The 12,662-nt window shown below is 51.5% G+C and overlaps 1 protein-coding gene across 1 annotated transcript in view; it reads left to right on the top strand.

Annotated features, from left to right (window-relative positions):
* Positions 1-7,574: 7,574 nt before the first annotated feature.
* The window catches only part of LOC147084895 (uncharacterized), a 51,430-nt gene continuing 46,342 nt past the window's right edge, over positions 7,575-12,662 (top strand). The window contains exons 1-2 of the mRNA XM_085979285.1: positions 7,575-7,607; positions 10,393-10,515. Coding sequence (XP_085835411.1) covers positions 7,586-7,607; positions 10,393-10,515 — 145 coding nt within the window. The 5' untranslated portion in view covers positions 7,575-7,585. The remainder of the gene's footprint in view (positions 7,608-10,392; positions 10,516-12,662) is intronic.

Here is a 12,662-nt window from a genome sequence, read left to right as displayed (position 1 = left end):
ACTGGCACCGGGGAATGTGGGCCTGGGTTATGGGGCTCGAGTCCTAGAGTATATACATCTACCTCCGACAGTGCAGCGCTCCCTCAGTACTGGCACCGGGGTGTGTGGGCCTGGATTATGGGGCTCGAGTCCTAGAGTATATACATCGACCTCCGAGAGTGCAGCGCTCCCTCAGTACTGGCGCCAGGGAGTGTGGGCCTGGATTATGGAGCTCAAGTCCTAGAGTATATACATCTACCTCCGACAGTGCAGCGCTCCCTCAGTACTGGCACCGGGGAGTGTGGGCCTGGATTATGGGGCTCGAGTCCTAGAGTATATACATCTACCTCCGACAGTGCAGCGCTCCCTCAGTATTGGCACCGGGGAGTGTGGGCCTGGATTATGGGGCTCGAGTCCTAGAGTATATACATCTACCTCCGACAGTGCAGCGCTCCCTCAGTACTGGCACTGGGGAGGGGAGGGGGACGAGACTCGTGACATCACCAGGAGGTGGAATGGCCAATGGGGATCATTGTGATGTCCCCTCTGCACGGGCGGGCCGGGTCTTTGTGACATCACCAAGCCTGGGGAGCTGGGGGTTGGGTCGCATGGCCTGGTCTTGACACTGAGACGCGGGTAAAGCTACATCGAGCAACACCAGACGAGCCATGGGGCAATCGCTGATGGATCTTCTCAACGGAGCCCTCCTGGCCCTCTGTTTTGTGCTGTACAATGTCTTTGGTAAGCGGGAGCTGTTGGAGCGAGCTCTCAAGTTTAATCCCAGGCACTAACCCTCTCAGAGGCTCTGAGTCAGAAGGTCGTGAGTTCGAGCCCTTCATCCAGGGACTTGAGCCCCATAATCCAGGCCCACACTCCCCGGTGCCAGTACTGAGGGAGCACTGCACTGTCGGAGGTAGATGCATATACTCCAGGACTGGAGCCCCATAATCCAGGCCCACACTCCCCGGTGCCAGTACTGAGGGAGCGCTGCACTGTCGGAGGTAGATGTATATACTCTAGGACTCAAGCCCCATAATTCAGGCCCACACTCCCCCGGTGCCAGTACTGAGGGAGCGCTGCACTGTCGGAGGTAGATGTACATACTCTAGGACTCGAGCTCCATAATCCAGGCCCACACTCCCCGGTGCCAGTACTGAGGGAGCGCTGCACTGTCGGATGTAGTTGTATATACTCTAGGACTTGAGCCCCATAATCCAGGCCCACACTCCCCGGTGCCAGTACTGAGGGAGCGCTGCACTGTTGGAGGTAGATATATATACTCTAGGACTCGAGCCCCATAATCCAGGCCCACACTCACCAGTGCCAGTACTGAGGGAGTGCTGCACTGTCGGAGGTAGATGTATACACTCTAGGACTCGAGCTCCATAATCCAGGCAAACTCTCCCCTGTGCCAGTACTGAGGGAGCGCTGCTCTGTCGGAGGTAGATGTATATACTCTAGGACTCAAGCCCCATAATCCAGGCCCACACTGCCCCGGTGCCAGTACTGAGGGAGTGCTGCACTGTCGGAGGTAGATGTATATACTCTAGGACTCGAGCCCCATAATCCAGGCCCACACTCTCCGCTGCCAATACTGAGGGAGCGCTGCACTGTCGGAGGTAGATGTATATACTCTAGGACTCCAGCCCCATAATCCAGGCCCACACTCCCCCGGTGCCAGTACTGAGGGAGCGCTGCACTGTCGGAGGTAGATGTATATACTCTAGGACTCGAGCCCCATAATCCAGGCCCACACTCACCGGTGCCAGTACTGAGGGAGCGCTGCATGGTCACTATTGGAAGAAGAGCAGGGGGGAGTTCTCCCCGGTGTCCTGGGGCCAATATTTATCCCTCAACCAACATCACTGAAACAGCTGTTCTGGTCATTATCACATTCCTGTTTGTGGGAGCTTGCTGTGCGCAAAAAGGCTGCCGCGTTTCCTTCATTACAACAGTGACTGCACTTCGAAAATTCCTTCATTGGCTGTAATGCGCTTTGGGACGTCCTGAGGTTGTTCAGGGCGCTATAGAAATGTAAGTCATTCTTTTCTGTGCTAGGCACTCAATGCTCCGTGAAGTGGCCCATACAGACACTTGGTTCTAATGTCAATTGCTCTTTAAGAACGCCCACATGGACGGGATAATAGTGGTGCTGCCCGCATCCCGGTCATGGGCAATTTCCAGAATCCCGGTGGAACAAACACCCTCCCATTCGGGCTCGCACAAGTCCGGCCCCAGCTGGAGTCTTGTGTCCAATTCTGGGCAACGCTCTTTAGGAAGGATGTGGAGGGTGCAGAGGAGATTGACCTGAATGGTACCAGGGACGAGGGACTTCAGTGATGTGGAGAGGCTGGAGAAGCTGGGGTTGTTCTCCTTAGAGCAGAGAAGGTTAAGGGGAGATTGACCAGAATGGTACCAGGGATGAGAGACTTCAGTGATGTGGTGAGACTGGAGAAGCTGGGATTGTTCTCCTTAGAGCAGAGAAGGTTAAGGGGAGATGGACTAGAATGGTACCAGGGATGAAGGACTTCAGTGATCTGCCGAGTCTGGAGAAGCTGGGGTTGTTCTCCTTAGAGCAGAGAAGGTTAAGGGGGAGATTGACCAGAATGGTACCAGGGATGAGGGACTTCAGTGATGTGGAGAGACTGGAGAAGCTGGGATTGTTCTCCTTAGAGCAGAGAAGGTTAAGGGGAGATTAACCAGAATGGTACCAGGGATGAGGGACTTCAGTGATCTGCCGAGTCTGGAGAAGCTGGGGTTGTTCTCCTTAGAGCAGAGAAGGTTAAGGGGAGATTGACCAGAATTGGACCAGGGATGAGGGACTTCAGTGATGTGGAGAGACTGGAGAAGCTGGGATTGTTCTCCTTAGAGCAGAAAAGGTTAAGAGGAGATTGACCAGAATGTTACCAGGGATGAGGGACTTCAGTGATGTGGAGAGACTGGAGAAGCTGGGATTGTTCTCCTTAGAGCAGAGAAGGTTAAGGGGAGATTGACCAGACTGGTACCAGGGTTGAGGGACTTCAGTGATGTGGAGAGACTGGAGAAGCTGGGATTGTTCTCCTTAGAGCAGAGAAGGTTAAGGGGAGATTGACCAGAATGGTACCAGGGATGAGGGACTTCAGTGATGGGGAGAGACTGGAGAAGCTGGGGTTGTTCTCCTTAGAGCAGAGAAGGTTAAGGGGAGATTGACCAGACTGGTACCAGGGTTGAGGGACTTCAGTGATGTGGAGAGACTGGAGAAGCTGGGATTGTTCTCCTTAGAGCAGAGAAGGTTAAGGGGAGATTGACCAGAATGGTACCAGGGATGAGGGACTTCAGTGATGGGGAGAGACTGGAGAAGCTGGGGTTGTTCTCCTTAGAGCAGAGAAGGTTAAGGGGAGATTGACCAGAATGGGACCAGGGTTGAGGGACTTCAGTGATGTGGAGAGACTGGAGAAGCTGGGGTTGTTCTCCTTAGAGCAGAGAAGGTTAAGGGGAGATTGACCAGAATGGTACCGGGGATGAGGGACTTCAGTGATGTGGAGAGACTGGAGAAGCTGGGATTGTTCTCCTTAGGGCAGAGAAAGTTAAGGGGAGATTGACCAGAATGGTACCAGGGATGAGGGACTTCAGTGATGTGGAGAGACTGGAGAAGCTGGGGTTGTTCTCCTTAGAGCAGAGAAGGTTAAGGGGAGATTGACCAGAATGGTACCAGGGATGAGGGAATTCAGTGATGTGGAGTGACTGGAGAAGTTGGGGTTGTTCTCCTTAGAGCAGAGAAGGTTAAGGGGAGATTGACCAGAATGGGAGCAGGGATGAGGGACTTCAGTGATGTGGAGTGACTGGAGAAGTTGGGGTTGTTCTCCTTAGAGCAGAGAAGGTTAAGGGGAGATTGACCAGAATGGTACCAGGGACGAGGGACTTCAGTGATGTGGAGAGACTGGAGAAGCTGGGGTTGTTCTCCTTAGAGCAGAGAAGGTTAAGGGGAGATTGACCAGAATGGTACCAGGGATGAGAGACTTCAGTGATGTGGTGAGACTGGAGAAGCTGGGATTGTTCTCCTTAGAGCAGAGAAGGTTAAGGGGAGATGGACTAGAATGGTACCAGGGATGAGGGACTTCAGTGATCTGCCGAGTCTGGAGAAGCTGGGGTTGTTCTCCTTAGAGCAGAGAAGGTTAAGGGGGAGATTGACCAGAATGGTACCAGGGATGAGGGACTTCAGTGATGTGGAGAGACTGGAGAAGCTGGGATTGTTCTCCTTAGAGCAGAGAAGGTTAAGGGGAGAGTGACCAGAATGGGACCAGAGATGAGGGACTTCAGTGATGTGGAGAGACTGGAGAAGCTGGGATTGCTCTCCTTAGAGCAGAGAAGGTTCAGGGGAGATTGACCAGAATTGGACCAGGGATGAGGGACTTCAGTGATGTGGAGAGACTGGAGAAGCTGGGATTGCTCTCCTTAGAGCAGAGAAGGTTAAGGGGGAGATTGACCAGAATGGGACCAGGGATGAGGGAGTTCAGTGATGTGGAGAGACTGGAGAAGCTGGGGTTGTTCTCCTTAGAGCAGAAACGGTTAAGAGGAGATTGACCAGAATGTTACCAGGGATGAGGGACTTCAGTGATGTGGAGAGACTGGAGAAGCTGGGGTTGTTCTCCTTAGAGCAGAGAAGGTTAAGGGGAGATTTAATAGAGGTTTTCAAAATCATGAAGGGTTTTGATGGAGTAAATAAGGAGAAACTGTTTCCAGTGGCAGGAGGGCCGGTAACCAGAGGACACAGATTGAAGGTGATTGGCAAAAGAACCAGAGGGGAGATGAGGAAACATTTTCATGTAATAAGTGGTTAGGATTTGGAAGGCACTGCCTGATATGGTGCTGGATACAGATTCCATAGGAGCCTTGTATTGGGATTCTGTGCACTGAATGGGAAGGGGTTTGGGTCCATTGGGATTGTGTACAGTGGGAGTGAATGGGAAGGGGTTTGGGTCCATTGGGATTGTGTACAATGGGAGTGAATGGGAAGGGGTTTGGGTCCATTGGGATTGTGTACAGTGGGAGTGAATGGGAAGGGGTTTGGATCCATTGGGATTGTGTACAGTGGGAGTGAATGGGAAGGGGTTTGGGTCTATTGGGATTGTGTACAGTGGGAGTGAATGGGAAGGGGTTTGGGTCTATTGGGATTGTGTACAGTGGGAGTGAATGGGAAGGGGTTTGGGTCCATTGGGATTGTGTACAGTGGGAGTGAATGGGAAGGGGTTTGGGTCCATTGGGATTGTGTACAGTGGGAGTGAATGGGAAGGGGTTTGGGTCCATTGGGATTGTGTACAATGGGAGTGAATGGGAAGGGGTTTGGGTCCATTGGGATTGTGTACAGTGGGAGTGAATGGGAAGGGGTTTGGGTCCATTGGGATTGTGTACAATGGGAGTGAATGGGAAGGGGTTTGGGTCCATTGGGATTGTGTACAGTGGGAGTGAATGGGAAGGGGTTTGGATCCATTGGGATTGTGTACAGTGGGAGTGAATGGGAAGGGGTTGGGTCCATTGGGATTGTGTACAATGAGAGTGAATGGGAAGGGGTTTGGATCCATTGCGATTGTGTACAGTGGAAGTGAATGGGAAGGGGTTTGGGTCCATTGGGATTGTGTACAGTGGGAGTGAATGGGAAGGTTTTCGGTCCATTGGGATTGTGTACAATGAGAGTGAATGGGAAGGGGTTTGGATCCATTGCGATTGTGTACAGTGGAAGTGAATGGGAAGGGGTTTGGGTCCATTGGGATTGTGTACAGTGGGAGTGAATGGGAAGGTTTTCGGTCCATTGGGAATGTGTACAATGGGAGTGAATGGAAAGGAGTTGGGACCATTGGGATTGTGTACAGTGGGAGTGAATGGGAAGGGGTTTGGGTCCATTGGGATTGTGTTCAGTGGGAGTGAATGGGAAGGGGTTTGGATCCATTGGGATTGTGTACAGTAGGAGTGAATGGGAAGGGGTTTTGGTCCATTGGGATTGTGAACAGTGGGAGTGAATGGGAAGGGGTGTGAGTCCATTGGGATTGTGTACAGTGGGAGTGAATGGGAAGGGGTTTGGGTCCATTGGGATTGTGTACAGTGGGAGTGAATGGTAAGGGGTTTGGGTCCATTGGGATTGTGTACACTGGGAGTGAATGCGAAGGGGTTTGGGTCCATTGGGATTGTGTACAGTGGGAGTGAATGGGAAGGGGTTTGGGTCCATTTGGATTGTGTACAGTGGGAGTGAATGGGAAGGGGTTTGGGTCCATTGGGATTGTGTACAGTGGGAGTGAATGGGAAGGGGTTTGGGTCCATTGGGATTGTGTACAATGGGAATGAATGGGAAGGGGTTTGGGTCCATTGGGATTGTGTGCAGTGGGAGTGAATGGGAGGGGGTTTGGGTCCATTGGGATTGTGTACAGTGGGAGTGAATAGGAAGGGGTTTGGGTCCATTGGGATTGTGTACAGTCGGAGTGAATGGGAAGGGGTTTGGGTCCATTGGGATTGTGTACAATGGGAATGAATGGGAAGGGGTTTGGGTCCATTGGGATTCTGTGCATTGGGAGTGAATGGGAAGCGGTTTGTGTCCATTGGGATTGTGTACAGTTGGAGTGAATGGGAAGGGGTTGGGTCCATTTGGATTGTGTACAGTGGGAGTGAATGGGAAGGGGTTTGTGTCCATTGGGATTGTGTACAGTGGGAGTGAATGGGAATGGGTTGGGTCTATTGGGATTGTGTGCAGTGGGAGTGAATGGGAAGGGGTTTGGGTCCATTGGGATTGTGTACAGTGGGAGTGAATGGAAAGGGGTTGGGTCCATTGGGATTGTGTACAGTGGGAGTGAATGGGAAGGGGTTTGGGTCCATTGGGATTGTGTACAGTGGGAGTGAATGGGAAGGGGTTTGGGTCCATTGGGATTGTGTACAGTGGGAGTGAATGGGAAGGGGTTTGGGTCCATTGGGATTGTGTACAATGGGAGTGAATGGGAAGGGGTTTGTGTCCATTGGGATTGTGTACAGTGGGAGTGAATGGGAAGGGGTTTGGTCCATTGGGATTGTGTTCAGTGGGAGTGAATGGGAAGGGGTTTGGGTCCATTGGGATTGTGTACAATAGGAGTGAATGCGAAGGGGTTTGGGTCCATTGGGATTGTGTACAGTGGGAGTGAATGGGAAGGGATTTGGGTCCATTGGGATTGTGTACAGTGGGAGTGAATGGGAAGGTGTTTGGGTCCTTTGGGATTGTGTAAAGTGGGAGTGAATGGGAAGGGGTTGGGTTCATTGGGATTGTGTACAGTGGGAATGTATAGGAAGGTGTTTGGGTCCATTGGGATTGTGTACAGTGGGAGTGAATGGGAAGGGATTTGGGTCCATTGGGATTGTGTACAGTGGGAGTGAATGGGAAGGTGTTTGGGTCCTTTGGGATTGTGTACAGTGGGAGTGAATGGGAAGGGGTTTGGTTCGTTTGGGATTCTGTACATCGTACATCAGCTTTCTCTCGTAGATGGGGCTTTGGTTGTCAGTCAGCTCTGTGGGACCTTCAGACTCCTTCAGGTATTGGACCATAGAGTGGAATTGGAAGGAATAATTAACTTTCCTCTTCTCTGATTGGTTCAAAGGTTCGGCGATTGGAATGCACTTCTTTCTACCTTTGAGTAAGTACCTAACGCACGGGGAACATGTTCCACAGTCACATCGGATGTTCGTGTGAATGTTTCTGCTAAATGTAGTGTGTCCTGGTTGGACCTGTCAAATACAGATTAAAATAACTGTTAAAGGATGAGATAGAGCACCATCTGCACAGAGTAAAGCTCCCTCTACACTGCCCCATCAAACACTCCCAGGGCAGGTACAGCACAGAGTTAGATACAGAGTAAAGCTCCCTCTACACGGTCCCATCAAACACTCCCAGGGCAGGTACAGCATGGGTTAGATACAGAGTAAAGCTTCCTCTACACTGTCCCATCAAACACTCCCAGGCCAGGTACAGCACGGGTTAGATACAGAGTGAAGCTCCCTCTACACTGTCCCATCAAACACTCTCAGGCCAGGTACAGCACGGGTTAGATACAGAGTAAAGCTCCCTCTACACGGTCCCATCAAACACTCCCAGGGCAGGTACAGCACGGGTTAGATACAGAGTAAAGCTCACTCTACACTGTCCCATCAAACACTCCCAGGGCAGGTACAGCACGGGGTTAGATACAGAGTAAAGCTCCCTCTACACTGTCCCATCAAACACTCTCAGGCCAGGTACAGCACGGGTTAGATACAGAGTGAAGCTCCCTCTACACTGTCCCATCAAACACTCTCAGGCCAGGTACAGCACGGGTTAGATACAGAGTAAAGCTCCCTCTACACTGTCCCATCATACACTCCCAGGGCAGGTACAGCACGGGGTTAGATACAGAGTAAAGCTCCCTCTACACTGTCCCATCAAACACTCTCAGGCCAGGTACAGCACGGGTTAGATACTGAGTAAAGCTACCTCTACACTGACCCAACAAACACTCCCAGGGCAGGTACAGCACGGGGTTAGATACAGAGTAAAGCTCCCTCTACACTGTCCCATCAAACACCCCCAGGGCAGGTACAGCACGGGGTTAGATACAGAGTAAAGCTCCCTCTACACTGTCCCATCAAACACTCCCAGGGCAGGTACAGCACGGGGTTAGATAAAGAGTAAAGCTCCCTCTACACTGTCCCATCAAACACTCCCAGGGCAGGTACAGCACGGGGTTAGATACAGAATAAATCTCCTTTTACACTGTCCCATCGAACACCCCAAGTTGCAAGTGAGAGTTGGGGAAGTGGGAGTACGTGAGGGGCGAACAAGAGGTGGTGATCATGGTGAGGATGGTTATGAGTAAGGTGAAGCTTACAATCAGAAAATGAGATTGTGAAGGTGATACAATAAAACACGTATTAATAACTCAATTTCAAAATTCTCATCCTCCTGTTCAAATCCCTCCATGGCCCCTCACCCCCTCCCTATCTCTGTAACCTCCTCCAGCCCTACAATTCTCATCCGACTGTTCAAATTCCTCCATGGCCCCTCGCCCCCTCCCTATCTCTGTAACCTCCTCCAGCCCCTACAATTCTCATCCTCCTGTTCAAATTCCTCCATGGCCCTCAACCCCTCCCTATCTCTGTAACCTCCTCCAGCCCTACAATTCTCATCCGACTATTCAAATTCCTCCATGGCCCTCAACCCCTCCCTATCTCTGTAACCTCCTCCAGCCCTACAATTCTCATCCTCCTGTTCAAATCCCTCCATGGCCCTCGTCCCCTTCCTATCTCTGTAACCTCCTCCAGCCCTACAATTCTCATCCTCCTGTTCAAATTCCTCCATGGCCCTCAACCCCTCCCTATCTCTGTAACCTCCTCCAGCCCTACAATTCTCATCCTCCTGTTCAAATCACTCCATGGCCCTTGCCCCCTCCCTATCTCTGTAACCTCCTCCAGCCCTACAATTCTCATCCTCCTGTTCAAATTCCTCCATGGCCCTCAACCCCTCCCTATCTCTGTAACCTCCTCCAGCCCTACAATTCTCATCCGACTGTTCAAATTCCTCCATGGCCCTCAACCCCTCCCTATCTCTGTAACCTCCTCCAGCCCCTACAATTCTCATCCTCCTGTTCAAATCCCTCCATGGCCCCTCGCCCCCTCCGTATCTCTGTAACCTCCTCCAGCCCTACAATTCTCATTCTCCTGTTCAAATCCCTCCATGGCCCCTCGCCCCCTCCCTATCTCTGTAACCTCCTCCAGCCCCTACAATTCTCATCCTCCTGTTCAAATCCCTCCATGGCCCTCGCCCCCTCCCTATCTCTGTAACCTCCTCCAGCCCCTACAATTCTCACCCTCCTGTTCAAATCCCTCCATGGCCCCTCGCCCCCTCCCTATCTGTGTAACCTCCTCCAGCCCCTACAATTCTCATCCTCCTGTTCAAATCCCTCCATGGCCCCTCGCCCCCTCCCTATCTCTGTAACCTCCTCCAGCCCTACGACCCTCCGAGATCTCTGCGCTCTTCCAATTCCGCCCTCTTGAGCATCCCCGATTTCCATCGCTCCACCATTGGTGGCCGTGCCTTCAGCTGCCTGGGGCCCTGAGCTCTGGAATTCCCTCCCTAAACCTCTCCGCCTCTCTCTCCTCCTTTAAGACGCTCCTTGAAACCGACCTCTTTGACCCAGCTTTTGGTCACCTGTCCTAATATCTCCTTCTGTGGCTCGGGGTCAGATTGCATTTGATAATCGCCCCTGTGAAGCGCCTTGGGACGGTTTACTGTGTTAAAGGCCTGGGATATGTTGTGGTGTCCATGCAGAAGTGTCACTATGAAGGTGGCGGACGACGTTGTTGGGGGTGAGGGTGTTGGAGGCTAAGATGCTCTTCACGATGAAGATCTCCACCGTTGACTCTTCCCAATCCCTCTCCTTTCTCCAGAGTGCGGAGATCCACGTATCTCTCCCTCGTGCGGGGACGAGAAGGCGAGCACAGCGGAGGCAGACTGCAAGCAGCTCGACTGCTGTTTCGCCAACCTCACCTGTTACAAGAAGATCCCAAACCGTGAGTCGCGCCAATTCGCTCCTCCGTTCGGCCCGTAAGGGGGAGCCCCCCGAGCTCCTGGTCGCCTGTCACTTTAATTCACCGCTCCATTCCCACTCGGACCTCACCATCCTCGGCCTCTTGCATTGTTACACGAAAGCTCAGCCTAAGAGTCATAGAGTCATAGAGTTATACAGCACAGAAAGAGGCCCTTCGGCCCATCGTGTCCGCGCCGGCCATCAAGCCCTGTCTAATCTAATCCCATTTTCCAGCACTTGGTCCGTAGCCTTGTATGCTATGGCGTTTCAAGTGCTCATCTAAATGCTTCTTGAATGTTGTGAGGGTTCCTGCCTCTACCACCCTTTCAGGCAGTGAGTTCCACATTCCAACCACCCTCTGGGTGAAAAAGTTCCTCCTCAAATCCCCTCTAAACCTCCTGCCCCTTACCTTGAATCTATGCCCCCTTGTTATTGAACCCCCTACTAAGGGGAAAAGTTCCTCTTTATCTACCCTATCTATGCCCCTCATCATTTTGTACACCTCAATCAGGTCCCCCCTCAGCCTTCTTTGCTCCAAGGAAAACAACCCCAGCCTGTCCAGTCTCTCTTCATAGCTGAGGCGCTCCAGCCCAGGTAACATCCTGGTAAATCTCCTCTGCACCCTCTCCAATGCAATCACATCCTTCCTATAGTGAGGCGACCAGAACTGCACACAGTACTCCAGCTGTGGCCTTACCAGCGTTTTGTACAGCTCCATCATAACCTCCCTGCTCTTATATTCTATGCCTCGGCTAATGAAGGCAAGTGTCCCATATGCCTTTTTAACCACCTTATCTACCTGCTCCGCTGCCTTCAGGGATCTATGTACATGTACACCAAGGTCCCTCTGATCCTCTGTCCTTCCTAGGGTCCTACCACTCATTGTGTATTCCCTTGCCTTATTTGTCCGTCCAAAATGCATCACCTCGCACTTTTCAGGGTTAAATTCCATTTGCCACTTTTCTGCCCATCTGACCAACCCGTTTATATCGTCCTGTAGCCTGAGGCTTTCTTCCTCGCAATTTACCACCCCACCAATTTTCGTGTCATCTGCGAACTTACTGATCATACCTTTTACATTCTCATCCAAATCATTAATGTAGATCACAAACAACAAGGGACCCAGCACCGATCCCTGAGGTGCCCCACTGGACACAGGCTTCCAGCCACAAAAGCAACCTTCGACCATCACCCTCTGCCTCCTGCCACTCAGCCAGTTTAGGATCCAACGTGCCAAGGCACCCTGGATCCCATGGGCTCTTACCTTCTTGACCAGTCTCCTATGCGGGACTTTGTCAAAAGCTTTACTGAAGTCCATGTAAACCACATCCGCAGCATTTCCCTCATCCACACACCTAGTCACCCCCTCGAGGAACAGCGCCTCATCTTTCGATTAGGCACTTTACACCCTTCAGGACTCGACATAGATTTCAGATCATAACCTCGGCCCCTCTCATATATATATCTTTTATCTACACTTTTTGTTTGTGCCTTCTGTTCTTCTCGCCCACATGGCAGCTGTCTTTCATTCTGCCAGCGCAATTCTAGAGCCATCCATAGAAACATAGAAGATAGGAGCAGGAGTAGGCCATTCAGCCCCTCGAGCCTGCTCCGCCATTCACCGAGATCATGGCTGATCATCCAAATTCAGTGCCCTGTCCCTGCCTTCTCCCCATATCATAGAGATAGGAACAGGAGTAGGCCATTCGGCCCTTCGAGCCTGCTCCGCCATTCAATGAGATCATGGCTGATCTTCGTCTGAGATCATAGCTGATCTTACCAGTTCAGTACCCCGTCCCCGCCTTTTCTCCGTAACCCTTAATCCCCTTAGCCTTCAGAAATATATCCAATTCTCTCTTGAAAATATTTATTGAATTAGCCTTCACAGCCCTCTGTGGCAGGGAATTCCACAGGCTCACCACTCTTTGAGTGAAGAAATTCTTCCTCATCTCTGTTTTAAATGATTTGCCCGCTATTTTTAGACTGTGGCCCCTGGTTCTGTGCTCCCTGGCCATTGGAAACATTCTCTCTGAATTCAGCCTGTCCAGGCCTGCCATAATTTTATATGTTTCGATGAGATCCCCTCTCAATCTTCTAAACTCCAGTGAGTACAAGCCCAAACTATTCAAT

The sequence above is a fragment of the Somniosus microcephalus genome, unplaced genomic scaffold, assembly GCF_052327205.1.
Source record: "Somniosus microcephalus isolate GS21.2 unplaced genomic scaffold, FLI_Smic_1.0 unresolved_chr9, whole genome shotgun sequence".
NCBI lineage: Eukaryota > Metazoa > Chordata > Chondrichthyes > Squaliformes > Somniosidae > Somniosus > Somniosus microcephalus.
Note: the sequence above shows the minus strand (reverse complement) of the source record. Positions and strands in the feature narration are given on the sequence as shown.